The sequence below is a fragment of the Apium graveolens genome, unplaced genomic scaffold, assembly GCF_009905375.1.
Source record: "Apium graveolens cultivar Ventura unplaced genomic scaffold, ASM990537v1 ctg6653, whole genome shotgun sequence".
NCBI lineage: Eukaryota > Viridiplantae > Streptophyta > Magnoliopsida > Apiales > Apiaceae > Apium > Apium graveolens.
In genome coordinates this window covers 24,518-42,263 of record NW_027419668.1, presented here as the reverse complement: position 1 = coordinate 42,263, position 17,746 = coordinate 24,518, and the positions used below count along the sequence as shown (strand labels likewise).

Genomic DNA, 17,746 nt, shown 5'->3' with positions numbered 1-17,746 from the left:
CAATGCTCTCTTTAATTTTATCATTCCATTATAAACTCAAAGATACCCAATTTCACGCATGAATCCTAATTTTCAAGTTTGAGTTAAACTTATGCTTACATTTTTTAGGCATAAATTTATAATAAAAACAGCCATTAAAAAAACGGAAAGGAACGCAGAACTAATGCACTGTTGAAAAATTCAACAATTAGATATCAATTTGACACAAGTAAAGATTTAGCAATTTTCATGCAAAAATATTAAAGTTCACAATTTGTGGTTGTTAATGGTTAACTAATTTTATTAAACGAATATTTCTCAAATTTTAATTTGAATGTAGTTAAAAAATACAAAAAATTCATTTTAAGGGTAAAATGGTTTGTTAGTAACCCAAATATTTAAGTTAACACTAATCATTAACAATTTTTCTGGAAAATTCATATGTGCATTGTGCAGATATATATAAGTAATCTGTTAGCATACAATGAATTCCTTGATGTTTAATCCTATCACGAGCAGTTCCTCTCGTGTGCATAAAAAAAAGGGAAAATACACACAATAACACATAGTTGAGTTGGCTTATTCAGGTCAATCTTACATGTAATTCAACGAATGATTAGTGTCTCATCTGAAGCAGGAAGGTTGAGAAGCTTGGTCTCGTAAGAGTAAGGAAAGGATATGCTCGTGGCTAGACTGGAATCTGAAGAAAGGTGAAGTTAATGGTTTCCACTGGAAAGCTTCATCTGAAAAAAGGTTTAGCTATGGCATTAGAAGCTCTCACCCTTGAACTTCAACTCAAGGAACTCTTTTGTAAAAAAGGATTAGTGAGAGGACTGCCTCATCCGGAATTTAGAAGGATGAAAAATGTGAGGCATGTCCGAAAGAGGAGTCAAGGACAACATCACATAAAAAGTAAAGATATACCTTAGTGATGAGTGATGACTACTGTTAACATAAAGCTGGTGTTTGTGCCTTCTCAAGACAAGATATCACATATGGTGATTGATCATATCAGAAGATCAAGTTGGAAGCAACTATAAAAGAAATGATCTTGTGGTCAGATAATGGGACTGAATTCAAAAAGCAGTTCTGATTAATATCTATAACATCAACAATATTTCGAGACATATTCAGCGCTAGGAGCTCCGTGTCATAATGGAATGGTACAAAGGAAGAATCGTAACTTGATTAAAGCAACAAGGACAATGTCAAGCTAATCAAGACTTTCTAAATACCAAAGGGCTGAAGTAGTCAATACAATTTGTAACAAGTAAGATCAATCCTTGATCAGGATGTATACATGAAGACCACTAATGAGTTAATGGCCAACAGAAGCAAACACTGGATAACCTGAAAGTGTTTGGAGAGAATGTTCTACAGAAGCAAATAATAAAATGTTTTCAGTTGTTTGAATATAATGGCATTTGCAGCTATGACTAGTTAGGATATTTTCCAAGGCTACTCATTGGAGTCTACAACCTATAGGGTATTTGTGGTTGGTCAATAGAAGGTGATAGATAGTCTTAGTGCAGAGTTCAACAACTCCACGCTTCAAACTGTTAAAGGAGAAATTAATGGTACTGATGATTTATATCCAAGCAGTGGAATGGCAGTGTAATACACAACCTATTATTTCAATGAAGCTAGTCAGCAAGGGTAAGGATTTTCAGGAAATCCCAGCAACAGCTTAGGGGGAGCAAAAGAAGGATCAACTAGTTAGACACAACACCACATTGAAAATCAATAGGAGACTATAAGAACATATCTGCTGAGAAAAAGGGTTTGATGTCAGTATTATTCCCAAAGTCTGGTTCTTAATTGATTCAGATGGTGGAGTAATGATTAGCAGGGCTACTAAGTATGAATGAGTATTTCTTTGTTCTCTATCTGAAGAGGAAACTAAGAAAGTTACAGAAGCTCTGATAGATTCGGATTGATTGGGTGATTACAAAGCATGATGAATTCAATCAGTCAGCAAGGAGATTGTAGGGAAGCTGGTATCCAAACCAAATGACAATTTTATAATTGGTACAAGGATAACCAGAAGTCAAAACTAGATGACAATGGCATTGTTACGAGGGACAAGGCCAAACTGGATGATAGGTTATTAATAGAAAGCAGTATCTAACAAAAAGCACCAGTGACGAGACTTGAGGATATTACGACATATCAGACACCTGATGCACATTCAAACTTGGAATTGGACTCTAGTAGATGTGTACAAGTGCACTCCTGGTTGGTGAGTCAAAATAGGAAGTCAATGCACAATAGTTCATAGACTTTGCAGTTGCAGATCTATTGGACTATGTATATCTCTTCTTCACAAGCTCACTTCAGGTTGGTATGAACTAGTATACTACTCAAGAAATCGTCAAGGACACGGTATGACACTCTAACTGAAGTTATAGTTAAATATGAACTAGTAGAGTCGTCATATTCATAACTCTCTTTATCACTAGGCACAAGTGTATTGAGTTATATGTGCTATGATATAATGATAATGTTATTGTTGGTCTAGTAACAAAGACTTGTGCAAGATTATTTGCTAAGTAATTACAGAGTAGGTATGGAGGAGCATGTTGGAAAAGTTGCAATTCCTTTTGGGATTACTTCAAGCAAGCCATTAGAATAATTCTTTTAGGAGCTCAAGCAAGCCAAAAGAACAATTCTTTTAGGAGCATAAGTAAATTAAAAGAATGATGGCAATACAAGTAAGTTAAGGATCTTTTGAAGATACAAAATTTCGAAGATTCTGAACATGTCAAGACTACTTACCAACAGGAACCACTTAAGCTTGATCAGTAAAACTCAGGTAACAATGACAAGCTATAGAGGTATGACAAGCTCACTCTTTTACTCAAATGATAATAGACAACATGTAATGTTCTTAAGATACCAATGTGCAAGGTTCCAAGTGGATCCTAGAGAATCTAATTGTATAGTTATTAATAAGATTTTTAGATATCTAACGGGATTACCAACTCTTGGTGTATAGTACCTTAAATATATTGTGCTTAACATGTTTGGCTATATAGATATAGATTATGCATGTTGTAAGAAAGACAGGAGAAGCATATCTGGAGCTATCAACTTAAGTGACAGAAGAAGCATCTCAGGAAGCTGTCAACTTCGTGGAAGAAGATTGATTTCTTTTTATGATGAGAAACAACTTCAAATCCAACAACTTTGTACAACACTATATGACAAGGCACCTTGACACCAGGTATCACTTTCTCGAGAGCATGTCTTTTAGTCAAAGAGTCACTTGCATAAACACTTATTAAATCACTTGTTAAAGTTAATCTTTCAAGACTGTTTTGTAAGTATGGGATATCATTCATTGCACATTAGTTGGAAATCCCATCTGTAAGGAATTCTTAATATAAATTTACAAGTATTAAATCTTCAATATTAAAAGGACTTGTGAATTTATCAGTAATCCAGTACCTTGTACTTATTTTTACTATCTTGATTATCATGATGACAATGTCATACACATTTGTGGTAATTAAGTATTATAGCATTAAGTTTGAATATTATTTTAATTTATTTAAATTATGATGGTAGACAATTCCATTTCATATCAGTCTCATAATTTAAATTATATTAAAATAATATGCAGCATAGTTATTTGTACCTTGTATGAATAATTATGGTACTTTTACTATTAGTGATATTATTTAGAATTTTATTCTAAGTAATCAATGCTTATTTCTAAAATCACTAATATTGAAAGTTGATGTATTTTATAAGTTATGTGTATAAAACTCTCAATATTTTATATGCTTAGAAAGTATTTCTAAAATTACTAATTATCCAGAGAGTGGTTGTCATTTATACAAATCATATATCCTTTTGGTGATTATTCAAGGATAATTATAAATATTTAAGTGCTAGTATCTAATTCATAGATATTTAGTATTTATTTATTTATCATTTATTTTAGGAAGTTTGGATTATGGAAATTGAAGCAATTCAATGATTTTATTTGCTCCATAATTTAAACTAACTTAAAAAAAAGCAACATGATTGATCATAATAATCCTGTTAACGATTGATATCTAGTATATTAATTGCAACTAAAATGTTATAGGTTAATTGTGAGACTTTGATTTAGTGAATTTATCAACTTATATCTTTAGAATTCACTGAAATCATAATTATAGTATGATTAATTGTATGATAATTTTTGACTTATATCAGTTAATGATATTTAGTCAAGAGTTCAACTATGAACTAATTGTGAAGTTTTAGGATTTGTGACATTACTTAGAACTCCTTTAAGTAATCAATACGTATCCTCAATCACTTATACTAATATAAAATTCCTAAACACTTTGATATTAGATGCAATACTCAGTGGATCAAAGGATATGGAACTTAGAATATCTTTCTAAGATTGCAAACAAGACAATGTTGGTAAATATTGCTTTATTTATCGAACCAACATTGTTTGAGATATAGTTGTTAGGAGTTAACAATTGTATAATATATGAAATTGAATGCTAATGTCTATTTAATAGATAGTTGGTATTTAATTTATATATATCTTATTATAATATAATTGAATTATGATGTTAGACAATTCCATGTCAAATCAGTTTCATGATTTAATTTATATTAAAGTAGGATGCAACATAATTATAGGTATCTAAAGTACTTGACAAGTATTAGAAAATGATATATTGTTAATATTTTATTGCAGATAATTGTGAGATTTTAAGTTCTAGTGAATTTATATAAGTTTCTATATCTGAAAGATTCACTATAATTTAACATTAGAAGCATAGTCATTCTTATTATGATTATTTATCAACAAATAATGTTGTTGATTATAATTTTATAAAGACAGATTATGGAGCTTTTGATATGAATGAGAATTTCTTAGACTTTACCCTAAGTGATCAACGATTTTCTAAAAACGCATTCATATTAAAAGACAAAATCTTTCTTTCTCTTCTTACTATTGCTAGGTCATAAGTCTGTGTCTTTTTCATATTAAAAGACATGATTATTTATCTTTTTATGCATAAAAATAGTCTTGTGCACTCAAATAGTTTTAAGAGAAAAATCAAACTTCTTTATATAGTGGTGATTGTTTATTTCATTAAAAAAATTTGAAATCATTATTGTACATCATTTCTCTCAAAAGATTAAATGCATAATTTTCATTTATTATAGATCTTAAGTGTAATTTATCTCTATATTCCATATGTTCTGTGATACAGGTTTAGACTCCAATGGCCTTCTTTTATTTGATAGTCATGAGGTTGAAAATCCACAACTTCTATCCCAGACTATAAAGACAAACACGGAAACAGAACCAACCAATACTCCCTTACCACTAAAATGAAGTATGAATGAGCGTGAGGGAGAAAGTGCCTTAGTGCCCCCACATAAGGAAGGTTCTGAAGTCAACCCAGCAGCTCTGTCTCCTACAAAGTTGAGATATATCAAAACTGAGACAACTGCTAGCTCCCATACATCTTCTCAAAAAGATGTAATGGCTGAAAAGGCACAAAACAGTTACTAGATTCATCCTCTCAACAGGGTGTCTATTGAAATTCATTTGTCGGCCAGGATATCCGATGTAGTGTCACCACCTCAAATATAAACAATTATTGATGCACAAGGAAAGGTTACACACACAAAGGATGAGTTGACGGAAATAAGAGTTTCGACCATATTACGATCAGATTCAATTGTTCAAGCTTCTTTAATGGACCAATTGCCTTTACAGGTGTTAGGAGAGGATACTGATCCAATAGCCATATGTCAGTGGTCGGTGTCTACCTCCCCAGGCTTAAATCCCCTGGATGCATCTGCGGATAGTGGATCTGACATAGGTACAGATCGACAACTTGTTGACAATGATTTAGAATTACCTGATGAGTCACAAGGAAATGTCTTCATAGACATTAAAAGGAAACTTTGATCTTTATGCTAAATTCTTTGGATCATTGTTTACCTTCCCAGAGTTCAAATCTGGAACCCTAAAAGGGAAACTAGCAACTTGTAGATTATGATTCAGATTCATCTGACAAGTCACAGGGATGGGGATTTGCGAACTCCCATTCTCCCATCTGAATACATGAACTGTGTGTATTGTCTATACTACCACTTCTGCTGCATTTTCTGTTGTGCTTTGTTATACAAGAAGGAAGAGTAAGTCTCTTTATATAAAAAAACATAGCTTCTCTTTAAAGCTTGCTTTTGTCACTTGGTGGCTCCTCTTGCTACATTAATTATGATGTCACCATTGTGACATGATCTCACTTGTGTCATATCCTAGCTAATATTTAACAAATCATGATATATGAATTTTTTTATTTTGGAAATTTGAATGAAGATAGAGGTGCATTTGCATAATGATTCTTTGTTTTGTTTGAGATTTATAAAATTAGTCAATGATATATTTCTTCACTGAAAAGAATTATTTTATTTGATGCAAGGTGTGCAGTGACAAATTCTCCACTATGGACTTACCAGAAGAATTGATTGCTGAAATTATATCAAGAACTCCTGTGAGGACAATAGTGTCATGCAAAAGCGTGTGCAAAAGATGGTGTAATATAGTTTCAGAACCATTTTTTTCGCGTCTGCATCTCTCTATATCATCTAAAATGCTTTTACTTCATCAAGGAGACGCCGAGGACGTAGATGATGACAATGATGGTGACCTTGCAGTGGTTGAACTAGATGACCAACATCACCAACATGATATTCATCACGAGCCTATGATGAGATTTCACGGGACTTGCCTTGGGAGACTATGTGGGGTTAATTGGATCAGTTAATGGGTTAATATGCTTAGAGATAGTTATGATGATTCAGCATATGTATGCAATCCAATTACACAAGAGTACATACGCCTTCAAGATTCCGAGTACACCAGAGTATCATATTTAAAGGGATATTATGGCTTTAGACTGTTGAATCGAACCAACAGTACAAGATTGTACGTTTTTATAAGGGTAGATTTCCTTCAACTGAATATGACCTAGGGAGCGAGGTTTATACGCTTGGAACCGGCATGTGGAGAGATCTAGGACATGTCCCCTTCCATCTGAATGAACATGATAGGGGTCACTATGTCAGTGGCCGCCTCCATTGGTTAGCTGGTGAACTAATATGTGTTTCGATTTGGTAGAGAATTATTTCGTCCAATGGAAGCTCCTCCACGGGCTCCTGGGAATACAGATCATTTTAGCATCTTGGGAGTCCATAATCATTTTAGGAACTTGGGAGTACTTAAAGGTTGCTTGTGTATATGTGATATAACACTATACTCTGAACTTTCTATTTGGGTGAAGAGAGATTATGGCGTGGAAGATAGTTGGAGTAAAAAACTCATCATCACTCCTAATCCTCCGTTACATGAAGGTATAAATACCGACATGGTTCGGCTTCTTAAAGTTCTCAAAGATGGGAACATCTTAATGTATTGTGACCAACTTCAATTGTTCACTTATCATCCTCAACATAAAACATTGCGACATCACATTTTCCCGGAGGGTGAGTTTCTCACATTTGGTGCGATGACTTATGTCCCCGGTTTTATCAGTCTAGAGAGGAGTTTCACCTTGGAGGGTGTCAAAAGATGGGAGTCTCCTCAAGTAGAAGACTGACTTATAACCGAATAGAGCAAACAGGATCGAAAATAGGGCCGAGTCCGAGCAGTCTCCCGAGTACTAAGGCCGAGTAATCTAAGTTGTTGAACTTGCTTATTTTACTGCAAAAATACAAGGTTTTTATAACTAGTTCCATTTCAAGAACACGTTATGTTTTAAGCTTTTCTAGTTGTTTATCTAATATTTGTATGTACTCCTAATTTCAAAATTTAATAATTACTGTAGGCTGCGAGATAACTTTAGCATTTAGTGCTTGACATTTTTATAACATTTACATATCATATAAATGATTTTTATGTTGTATGCTTGTAAATTGCTCTTGGTTGATTCTGTTTTTCATGATTCATAGTATTATTTCCCTTTCATCTTGATGAGTGTAGTTTATTTTATTTATTCAGCTTTGGCCTAGCTTTGTTGGGCTTTGGTTTTAGGTCAAATTTGGTGGTCATACTTTAAATTTTTCATTTAGGAAGGCCTTGTTATAACTTCTGTTGTTAGCTAAGTTGCAGTTTGAATTATACAGCTGGTTTTACATTTGTAATCCTATCTTACATTATGTTACTTGTATAAGTTATCCACACGGAAGAACTGTAAGATTTAGAGGCATATTTCTTTTAGAGTGGCTTTTCATTTGTAGATGTTAGTATTTCCCTAAAATTGAGTGTTAAACCAAAGCGAGTTGGGTTAAGAAGTAAGTTTAAAGTCAAATGACAAAAATGCATAAGTTCATTCGGGGTTATGTATGTGAAAGTGAAAGAAAATCACAAAAACCAGTTTAATTAAACCTTAAAACTGTGTCTGATAACATATACTATAAGTGCTCTCGCTGCTCTGTCTGCGCTAGAAGCTCAAAGTTGTTCATCGGATTTAAATGTATCCTGAAAGCTTTAAAGCTGTTTAGGGCTACTCTGGTTTATCTTGATTTTCAACTTGTTTCTCGATATCTTGATTTTAATAGTTAGGAATTATGATGTAGTATGTGTCTATGACAATCTTCATTGCTTAGTTTATGATCCAAAGGCCATTATGGAAGTTTGTGTACTTTCAGTTCGAAGAAAGTTGCTGTTCAATTAACTGCCTATGTTCCTGGAGTTTGTGGGAAACTCTAACAAAGTAGGTGCTGTTGTATATGTGAACTTCTTTGACTCAGCCATTATGATTAAAGAAATGGTCGTTTGAGTATCACATTACAAGTTCGCCCTGTGGGGAATTAATATGCTACAGTGATTTTTTCCCCTCCAGTAATCATCCTCAAATTAAGACACTGCAAAAACTTGACAATTTCATAAGCCTCGTTGTAGTTTGTAATTGATGCAAATGTTCAAATTCCAAGTTTATCGGGCTCGAGTTTGTATATGGTGGTATACTTTTGGAGGTCACACAGCCTAAATGTGAGGCTGCCTGGGGTGTCACATGGGATTAAAACATAGTTTACTATTTTATCTAAATTATTTTAATATAAAAAAACACTACAAATTAGCGATATTTTTGTAAATTTGAACCTAACTCCTTTTTTATTATATCATTTTATTGTAAGAAAAAATTTATGAACACGACGATGCTATTTACAACTATGACATATTTAAATTTAGCAAACGAACGGATCTGAGCCGTCCAGATCAAGTTTAGCTTAATTTTCTTTTTTTAGATGAGCTGAATTTAATAAACTAACGGAAAGTGATGTTCAAGATCGGCTCTTTATTATATGAATTCGAGCCGAATTTGAACAAACTCGAGTTGTCCCCTAATATTTCACATGTATTTTTTACTCGACCGAATTTAAAATATAATTTTTAGTTTTACAAATTGCATCAAGATCAAATACTAGTTTTTATTTTATAATGATATATATACAAACACTCTACCCATAATTTCTAATCTAAATCATTTATTTTTCAAGTTGTGTTTTAAGAACATAAACAATTTTATTTTAAATTTTTGAGTTCTTAATTTTAGAAATCATACATTACTTATTTTTTTTTTAAAAAAAAATTCAATAATATACGGCATTTACACATATAATCGAAATTGAACAAACGTATGATCATATCGTTGTTGAATCCTTCGTTCTTTGATAGGCAACCAAGTAATTTTTTAAAGAGATATGTACATGTTGTAATATTTCAGTTGTTGTTTTGAGCAATCAACCATAGATGCATCATCATAAAACCTTTATCACTTAATCAATATCATGAAATTTCTGCAGAATTGTAATCCCAGACATATGACCAACAAGAAATAAAAACCAAACTCTCACAATTAAGGAGAAACTAAACAAACCCAAATAAATTGGTAACCAAGGAAAAATGGAAACTAAATCAAGAAAAACAAGATTGAGGCTATTTTGAGATGGCTACTCAATAGAGAGCGAAAGAGAGTTTGTACGTTACATTTTAAAATGTCCATGTCAAAATGTTATTATGTTTAGATATTTTGCTTAAGTTTAATTTTTATAAATCACAAGTTATTTAATGATTTTATAAAAATATTAAAAATTGGAGATGAGTTGGTAACAATATTGGATAGTTTCATTATGAAAAAACTAAGTGTTTAATTTAGAAATACAAGCAAATTTTCTAAAATATTTAAAAAATATTATTAAATTATGAGAAAAATGTAATAATAACAATATTTAAGTGATCAATAATAATTTATTATTTATAATATATATGAACTTTATATGAGTCGAGTTCGAGTCAAGTCTGAGTCGATTACGAGCTAAACAAGCCGAGTCAGAATCCAGCAAACAAAAAGCTCGGCTCAATTATTCATTCGAATTCATTTTCATATTCTTGATCGCCCTCGTTTAGAATACTGAACCGAATCGAGTTTACGTAAACAAGTCAATCCTGAATTTCGTTTACGAACATCTCTTCTCATTTACGGTCCTACTATTAATTGTAATATTCATCTCACTTGATTATTTACTTATTATTTAGTAAGTTAATCAAATATATTAAAAACAATATTTGTCCAGTTTTAATTTGTATTTATACATTAAAATATAGAAATTTTTCTAACCGGTCTTGTAAAAATTGGAAATTGGACTTTATCAGTAGCGGGACCGTCAAGTTAGGGCTGTAATTCGGGCCGAGCGAGCCGAGTTTCGAGCAGGGCGTAATTCGAGCCGAGATTAATCGAGTCGAGTCGAGCCGGCTCGTTTAGTTAAACGAGCCTAAACCTCTGTCCGAACTCGACTCGTTTAATTTTATGAGTCGAGTCGAGCCGGCTCGTTTAGCTAAACGAGCCGGTTTTAACGAGTCGGGCGAGCCGGCTCGTTTAATTTTACACTTAGTCGAGCCTAAATCTGTACCCGAACTCGTCTCGTTTAATTTTACGAGTCGAGCCGAGCCGGCTCGAGTAATTAAACGAGCCGGAACCTCTACCCGAGCTCGGCTCGTTTAACTAAACGAGCCGAGTCAAGCCCACTTAAACGAGTTTGAGCCGGGCGAACTCGCGAGCCGCCCGACTTGAATTACAGCCACACGTCTAGTGATTAATCGGCTAATCAGGGATTGATCAAAATGATTAACTGAGTCATTAATTAGAACTAATTTAATATTAGTTTTAGATATAAATATTAATATATGTAATTGTTTATTTATTTTGATTATACATATAAAATTTTTATTATTTATATTTATATAAAGAAATTTTAAATATGTCCCACTATTAAAGTAAATATAATTTTTGAGATGTAACTTATGAACTGAGATCAATTTAAGATGAAAAATTAAGAAAGTTTAAATAGTAATTATGTGTTTAAGAGAATAATATATATTTTTTAATTTTTTATCATTTATACTTTTAATTTTTTGATTTATATTTTTTTATATTTTTTACCAATGAGTTTGATTTTTGACCAACTAACCTGATTTTTCACGTATTTACCGGATTCATACTTTTAATTTTTTATTTATATATATATATATATTTTTTAATTTTTTACCAGTGAATCCAATTGTTTACCAATTAACCCAATTTTTAATCGACTGATTTCAATTTTTTTCGATGACTGATTTTTGTAAAACACGATTTTTAACTCGAGTTTCACCTAGTCATTTCATTTTTCACCTAGTCATTTCATTTTTCACCGAAGAGTTATTAATCCCAACTTTTTGAAAGTCGGTCTTAACTTGGGTAAAATAGTATTCTAAAATTCTTTTATTCAATCGATTAATCTCCTACAAAGTACTCGACCGATTCGATTTTTGAAATTTGATTAATCCTTACGAATTTTCCTTTATTGGAGTATATATATTTTATTTATTAAAATGAAATACTACATTAATTTAAATATGAATATTTATAGAAATTATGATATAATAAATATATATTTGTTAATAAATAACTAATATATTAAATATAATTTAATATTATAATAGATTTGATTTTTACTCCGATTAACAATTTCGATTAATCCTCGACTTTCAACTAATCCCAAATCGGTAGCTAGACCGATCTTCCCCGATCTCCGATTTTTACAACAGAAGGTAAAATGGTTCTTTAATAACTCAAAAGTTATAACACTAATTATTGACGATTTTTCAGAAGATTCTAAGCAATCTGTTTACCAAGTACAATATTAGTTTTATTATTGTGAAACGAATTGTATCTCTATCTTATGAACCAAATATATGTTCTTTAGATAATTTAATATTAATTAATATAATTTGGAAATTATCTTATAATTAGCCTTTTAATATAGTTTATTTAATATTACTTAATTATCGATAAAAATTAATTTACAAATTAAAAGTAAATATATGTTATTAAACTTAATTTAATATTACTAAATATAATCTAAATACATGTCATAAATTTGTTACTGTTAAAATGTGATTTTTTAATTTAAAGTACATAAACGTTGTGATGGACAGTAACATATACGATCATTAAATCAATAATTTTTTTCGTAGGTAACCCGCAGCCGTTATCCTTCGGGCTTCGGGTGCGCACTGGTTAACCCTACGGGCTCACGCAATAGCGTTGAACCAAGGTAAACCGCATTTAAGCAAGAGGCTCCGACTCAGGAGGCATAATCATAAATTCTCCTTACGGAGTATTATTTATTTTTAAAATAATACTACAAATGATAAAGTTTACACAGAATAGAAGTCAATTCGTGTTAATAGTTTACTTTGTAGTTAGTAGTTTTTCAAAATAAAAGTAAATATATGTTATTTTACTTAATTTATCGTAACTTAATAAATTTTTAATATAATTTATAAATAAATAAAGTTTACAGAAAAATAAGTCGATTCGTGTTAGTAGTTTTTAGTTTTTCTAAAATTAAAAATAAATATAAGTTATTTTACTTAATTTAACATAACTTAATAAATATTTAATATAATTTAAAAATCGTTTAAAAAATATTTTTATTTTATAAATTAAAAAGACGATTGGATGAATACTAACTTAAAACAAAATAAAATTTACAAAGAATAAAAGTCGACTTGTGTTAAAAACAAAGTTGATAGAGAATAAAAGTCAACTTATGTCATGTAAGTACCAAAATTTGGTACTTGGGTACTTTTAGCACCAAATTATGCATAGTTTCGCTTATTAATAAAGAGTATAGATGCTTAGGTTTTTTTAATATTAGTGGGTAAATTATTATGTTTACGAAAGATCTTGCCCTTTTCATACTCATTTACAAATGAACCAATATGACTCCTTTTTACACAGTTGCAAGATAACATAGGATTTTCTTAATGTGATTTTGTCAGTGATATGAATCGTGCAATAAGACTAATTGATTATAGGACTCCTCAGTTATTTACAAAGTAGGTGAGAAAATAGTTAAAGAACAATATCACAATGAGGGTTGTGTGGCCTTTTTTTTTTGCCAAATTTAAAGCAAATTTAATTAATAACTTGAAAGAGATTCAATCGGGACAAACCCCCAACTGATCATGCAACCAGGTTGAAAAACAAATAGAGCTAAATAATTAGCTGTTTTGTTTCCGGATTGCTTAACAAACTGAATACACATATTCTGAAAATTAAAAATGAAGGTAATGGTTTCCCGGACAATCCAGCACGCATCTCCCCCGAAAACAGTAGTTTCACAATTGACCCTCACATTAATTCGATTGATATTGCAACGTTCAGAGGACTCAGTTGCAACAACTGAGTTTAGAGGCCTCATGTTATGAACAAATATTTTTTGTGAGAGGTGAGCACATGTGATTTTCACCACCGTTCCAAACGCACCCCAGCTATCTACCTGCCGGACACCAGCTATAGACCTGCCGAAAGTGTTGTTGATGCGAGATATCCAGATCTCCCAATACACCATCCAATTCATTTTCAACACAACCACCACATCGCACAAAGCGAGACACATCGCATAAAGCGAGACAATCAAACACACAAATAATAACTTAAACAGAATAATACGAAAACAACCCAAAATTCAAAAATCTCGGAATAACACCAAATTGTAATATGTTGTTAGACCGCAGATTTTGAATCCAAAAACTGAATTTTATTATAAAATCCAGACTCTTACCTTAGTAGATCTTAAAACTAAAGTGAAGAACTGTAATGGATTTTTCGAGTTTTGTAAAACAAATCTCGATTTTATTAAAGAAAAAGTGAATAAAAGGAGAAGATGTAGATGAATATGGAGATAGAGATGGGTATAAAGGGTGAAGAAGAAGATAGGGCGGCTAGGGTTTGATGAAGTTAGGGCGGCCGACTCTCATGGGCTGTGTGGTCTGAATTTTAAGCATATGTTCAAAATATTTTTAAACTTACGAAAGTGATGTATATATGTTTAGATTTTAAAAATCTATTTAAAATTTAGGGTTATGCAGCAGAATTCACATGATTATGAGATTCTATTTTAAGGATTGGTTCTAATTTGTGCCCACATGTATATGATTATGTATATATGTTAATTAATTTTGTTCCCACATTGCAAGTGTTCTTAAGAGTCATTGTTAGTACTCCTTTCGGGACAAGGCACCACAATGGATGACAAGGAAAATTTAAGAAAAGGTGAAATTTACAACAGGGTACCGAAGAAACGTGCTTTAAAATGTAGAAGTATACGCTCCTTAAATATTGATTCAAAATCCGAACTTACATTTTATATCATTTAATGATAAGAGTAGATAATAAGTATGTTAGATTTTGGAAATTGTGAGAAATTAAAGATAAAGTACCATTTTTATTTTTTTATAACCGTACTACCGACGATATTATAAATTGGGATCGTTTTCACGAGGACGTTGAAGTAGTTGTTTTCTTACATTTTTCGATTAGAAAATAATTAATGACTTGAACTTCAGACCAATAATATTATAGGCCTACACGAAACGCGGTCCTTTTACTAACTTGTAGTTCGGACCAAAAATATTATAGCCCATACGATACGCCGCCTATTTCCTAGTATAGAGTACTTTACTGACTTGATATCCCAATGCCATGTAGCAAACATAGAAATGAATTATTATACATAACCGTGTAAAAAAATTCCAACGCATGTGCTTCTGAGTTCCTTCGGCTCGAAATCTACTCACCGTTTGTGCTTCCAAATTTCTACTGTGCACGAAACCGTAGCCTTGCCTCTTCTTTCTACTCCAAGCCCTTGTAAGAGGTATTTTCTGAATTATATACTTTATTTTTTCATATCTTACTATTAAATTTCGTGATTCTATTAATTAACAAACTTTTCAATGATTACTAAGTGAAGAATTAATAATTTGAAATTTTCAGAGCTAGATATATAAAAGAATTTCTCGATTACTCTGTTCATGTATGTGTTAATACACCCCCCTTGGGATTCCACTTATATGTTGGATTGAAGAGCGCATCACTAGAGCTCATCACAGGGGAAATATTCCAATTAGAATCAGGATGAAAGTTTTAAGAATAAAAGGGTTTTATTAATTTGGCATCGGTCAAAATAGATTGGATTCCAAATCAAGCCATTTAATCTATTAAATTTTTAATACATTGGGACTTAGTATGTTAATTGTTAATAAATTTAAGTCAAGACATGATTTTCTTTAGAAATATAATCATGTCACAATTTATATGTATATATGACTAAATATAGAAAAAGAAGGCAGAGAAAGATAATGAACACAAGAGTACAGTTAACTGTGTGCATTGTCTATACTACTACAGAGCAAGATAATGAACACAAGAATACAGTGAACTGTGTGTATTGTCTATACTACCACTTCTGCTGCATTTTCTGTTGTGCTTTGTTATAAAAGAAGGAAGAGTAAGTCTCTTTATATAAAAAAACATAGCTTCTCTTTAAAGCTTGCTTTTGTCACTTGGTGGCTCCTCTTGCTACATTAATTATGATGTCACCATTGTGATATGATCTCACTTGTGTCATATCCTAGCTAATATTTAACAAATCATGATATATGAATTTTTTTATTTTGGAAATTTGAATGAAGATAGAGGTGCATTTGCATAATGATTCTTTGTTTTGTTTGAGATTTATAAAATTAGTCAATGATATATTTCTTCACTGAAAAGAATTATTTTATTTGATGCAAGGTGTGCAGTGACAAATTCTCCACTATGGACTTACCAGAAGAATTGATTGCTGAAATTATATCAAGAACTCCTGTGAGGACAATAGTGTCATGCAAAAGCGTGTGCAAAAGATGGTGTAATATAGTTTCAGAACCATTTTTTTCGCGTCTGCATCTCTCTATATCATCTAAAATGCTTTTACTTCATCAAGGAGACGCCGAGGACGTAGATGATGACAATGATGGTGACCTTGCAGTGGTTGAACTAGATGACCAACATCACCAACATGATATTCATCACGAGCCTATGATGAGATTTTCCCCGGGACTTGCCTTGGGAGACTATGTGGGGTTAATTGGATCAGTTAATGGGTTAATATGCTTAGAAGATAGTTATGATGATTCAGCATATGTATGCAATCCAATTACACAAGAGTACATACGCCTTCAAGATTCCGAGTACACCAGAGTATCATATTTAAAGGGATATTATGGCTTTGGACTTGTTGAATCGAACCAACAGTACAAGATTGTACGTTTTTATAAGGGTAGATTTCCTTCAACTGAATATGACCTAGGGAGCGAGGTTTATACGCTTGGAACCGGCATGTGGAGAGATCTAGGACATGTCCCCTTCCATCTGAATGAACATGATAGGGGTCACTATGTCAGTGGCCGCCTCCATTGGTTAGCTGGTGAACTAATATGTGCTTTCGATTTGGATAGAGAATTATTTCGTCCAATGGAAGCTCCTCCACGGGCTCCTGGGAATACAGATCATTTTAGCATCTTGGGAGTCCATAATCATTTTAGGAACTTGGGAGTACTTAAAGGTTGCTTGTGTATATGTGATATAACACTATACTCTGAACTTTCTATTTGGGTGAAGAGAGATTATGGCGTGGAAGATAGTTGGAGTAAAAAACTCATCATCACTCCTAATCCTCCGTTACATGAAGGTATAAATACCGACATGGTTCGGCTTCTTAAAGTTCTCAAAGATGGGAACATCTTAATGTATTGTGACCAACTTCAATTGTTCACTTATCATCCTCAACATAAAACATTGCGACATCACATTTTCCCGGAGGGTGAGTTTCTCACATTTGGTGCGATGACTTATGTCCCCGGTTTTATCAGTCTAGAGAGGAGTTTCACCTTGGAGGGTGTCAAAAGATGGGAGTCTCCTCAAGTAGAAGACTGACTTATAACCGAATAGAGCAAAACAGGATCGAAAATAGGGCCGAGTCTAAGTTGTTGAACATTGCTTATTTTACTGCAAAAATACAAGGTTTTTATAACTAGTTCCATTTCAAGAACACGTTATGTTTAAAGCTTTTCTAGTTGTTTATCTAATATTTGTATGTACTCCTAATTTCAAAATTTAATAATTACTGTAGGCTGCGAGATAACTTTAGCATTTAGTGCTTGACATTTTTATAACATTTACATATCATATAAATGATTTTTATGTTGTATGCTTGTAAATTGCTCTTGGTTGATTCTGTTTTTCATGATTCATAGTATTATTTCCCTTTCATCTTGATGAGTGTAGTTTATTTTATTTATTCAGCTTTGGCCTAGCTTTGTTGGGCTTTGGTTTTAGGTCAAATTTGGTGGTCATACTTTAAA

At 32.1% G+C, this 17,746-nt stretch overlaps 1 protein-coding gene across 1 annotated transcript; it reads left to right on the top strand.

Annotated features, from left to right (window-relative positions):
* The first annotated feature begins 16,160 nt into the window (after positions 1-16,160).
* LOC141703444 (F-box protein At3g07870-like) lies at positions 16,161-17,318 on the top strand. The gene has a single exon (XM_074506973.1). It carries the CDS (start codon positions 16,161-16,163, stop codon positions 17,316-17,318), a length of 1,158 nt encoding a protein of 385 aa, XP_074363074.1.
* Positions 17,319-17,746: the final 428 nt, after the last annotated feature.

Coding starts and splice junctions, on each gene's coding strand:
- LOC141703444 (XM_074506973.1), top strand. CDS start 16,161: ATGGACTTACCAGAAGAATTGATTGCTGAAATTATATCAAGAACTCCT.